Source organism: Austrofundulus limnaeus, unplaced genomic scaffold (genome assembly GCF_001266775.1).
Source record: "Austrofundulus limnaeus strain Quisiro unplaced genomic scaffold, Austrofundulus_limnaeus-1.0 Scaffold1039, whole genome shotgun sequence".
Lineage (NCBI taxonomy): Eukaryota > Metazoa > Chordata > Actinopteri > Cyprinodontiformes > Rivulidae > Austrofundulus > Austrofundulus limnaeus.
In genome coordinates this window covers 49,414-52,127 of record NW_013953441.1, presented here as the reverse complement: position 1 = coordinate 52,127, position 2,714 = coordinate 49,414, and the positions used below count along the sequence as shown (strand labels likewise).

Genomic DNA, 2,714 nt, shown 5'->3' with positions numbered 1-2,714 from the left:
ATACTCTGAATACTCCAAATACTCTGAATACTCCAAATACTCTGAATACTCCAAATACTCTGAATACTCCAAATACTCTGAATACTCCAAATACTCTGAATACTCAATTCAGTTTATTTGTACAGATTGTGTTGAATCACTTCATCACAGTCTCCATCCTGAGCAAACGGTGGAGAGGAAAAACTCCCTGCTAATCAGGAAGAAACCTCCAGCAGAACCAGGCTCAGGACAGGAGACCATCTGCCTCGACCAGCTGGTTGGAGGACAGGAAAGAGACAGATGTCTGTTTTAAAGAACGTAACTCTGAATTAAACCAAGCAGTCGGCTTCCTCCGATCGATAACTTTCTTTTTTAGTGGAGCAATTTCATCAAGAGAAGTTTGTATTAAAGTTATAATATTATCAACAAGACCATGTAAGTTACTGTTCTCTGTTACATTATTCTGTAAGACAGGAAAATAAAGATGGAAGACATTCTTTAAATTTAACTACAGTGTTCCCTGATAAACATCTACTATAATGAAGTTTACTCTCAGTAAATATAAAGTTAACTAATGTAAACTCAAAGGTTATTAAAAATGGTCAGAGAGAACAGGACTGTGAGGATAAATCATTCAGTTCTAACTCTACACCAAACATCAGAACCAGATCAGTGTGATGAACAGAGTGAGCAGGTCTGTGGACATTTTGACTAAAACCAACTGACTCAATTAAATTACTAAAAGCTATATTTAAACTATCACTTTCACCATCAACATGAATGTTAAAATCTCCCATTATTATAATTTTATCAGGTTTTAATAATAAACCTGTCAGACAATCTGAGAACTCTGATAAAAACAGAATAAGGGCCTGGAGGACGATAAATAACAGCTAGTAACAGAGGTTTTTCTGATTTCCATTTTAAATGAGAGACTGAGGGACAAAGACTCAAACTGATTATAACTAATGTTAGATTTAGCATTAATTAATAGTTCAGACTTATAAACTGCAGCTACTCCTCCACCATGACCTGTTGTTCTAGGAACAGAACTAAATGTATTGAACTTATCAAGGCTGACATTTTATTAAAAATACCTCATTTTAATGAATGCCTTTTTCCAGGTGTGGCCCCATAAAGATTACCCTCTGATTCCTGTGGGCAAACTGGTCCTGAACAGGAACCCAGTCAACTACTTTGCAGAAGTGGAGCAGCTGGCCTTTGACCCCAGCAACATGCCTCCAGGCATCGAGCCCAGTCCAGACAAGATGCTGCAGGTAACAGACGTTTTTATTAGTTTGTGTTCTCCAGAAACCTTTTCCTCTCCTGTGTTTGTGTTCAGGGCCGGCTCTTCTCCTACCCCGACACACATCGGCACCGGCTGGGAGCAAACTACCTCCAGCTGCCTGTCAACTGCCCCTACAGGGCCCGCGTGGCCAACTACCAGCGTGATGGTCCCATGTGCTTCACTGACAACCAGGGTACGCCACAGTTCAGTTCTACAGCCTGAGGTCAGACAACAGACTGGACTAACGCAGCTTTAATGTCTGCAAACATTAAACATTAGGTTGTAGACGTGGTACAGTTTGACCCCACACTGAGCACAGAGCCATGACTTTACATAAAACTTATTTAACTTTGTTTTAGTTCCATGCTTCTTAAAAAATGTAACACTTTGTGTCACTGCCACCTTTTTTAAGCTTTTTTATTTATTATTTTTTTACTTCACTAAGTGTTGATTTGCTAAAACTGCAGCACGACTGGTTTAAAGTCCTCTACTCCAATAACTGGATGATTAAGTGGCTCCGCCCCCTGCACTGACCTCCTGTACAGAGGTGCAGCAACGCTTCATTAATGTACAGTTGCATTTTTTTGTCAGTCAGTTCAAAACGTTAAAGTCACATGCTTTCATCTGATATTAATATTGCTGATATGACCAATAACTAATTTTTACTGTTATAACACAAAATTGTATGTATAAAAAGAGTCTACCAGACTGACACGGCTCTACTTATTCCTGACTGCACAGCTTCACGATCAAACTCAGACAGAGGCCACTCCACCAACTGCTTTCCTTCTTGAAACAGAAGCACAACTGCAACAAGTGGGAAATGAGGATCCAACGTTAATATCAGCCCATTTATGCTTATTGGACTGATGTGTTTTGCTCTAAAATGACCAGTATCACTGGTACTGGTGTCAGTATTGTACATTCCTACTTCAAACCTTTCACGGTGTGAAATAATAAATTAAAGGCAGCTCCTCTAACATCAGAAAGGTCCTCCCACTGTCACTGTGGACATTTCTTTTTCTTTAAAACTGACTTTTTCTTCTGATCTTTAACTGTGGAATGACCCATTATTGTGGGCAGAGCTGTAACGTACCGGTAACTAAGTACAAATACTTCTTTACTGTACTTAAGTAGAGTTTTTGGGTATCTGTACTTTACTTGAGTAATTATTTTTCAGCCTACTTTATACTTCTATTTCTTACATTTTCACACAATTATCTGTACTTTCTACTCACTACATTAAAAAAAGACAAGAAGTATAAAGTCATTAGTTTTATTTCATTTCTGCTTGTTTTCATTGCAGCTTGTTGTTGTAAAAATAAAAACTATCCATATAAACTGAGCCTCCTAGATAGAGTGAATTTAACTGTGGTTGAATGAGAAGTATAAATATATAACATTGTGTATTGCGTGTAAGCTAAATGTTTTGCTTGAAACTTAAATA

At 38.0% G+C, this 2,714-nt stretch overlaps 1 protein-coding gene across 1 annotated transcript in view; it reads left to right on the top strand.

The window, feature by feature from the left end:
• Positions 1 to 2,714, top strand: part of cat (catalase) — a gene marked incomplete in the record, with an annotated part of 27,649 nt that overhangs the window by 9,499 nt on the left and 15,436 nt on the right. The window contains 2 exon segments of the mRNA XM_014030318.1: positions 1,104 to 1,256; positions 1,322 to 1,460. Of these exon segments, the coding sequence (XP_013885772.1) occupies positions 1,104 to 1,256; positions 1,322 to 1,460 (292 nt within the window).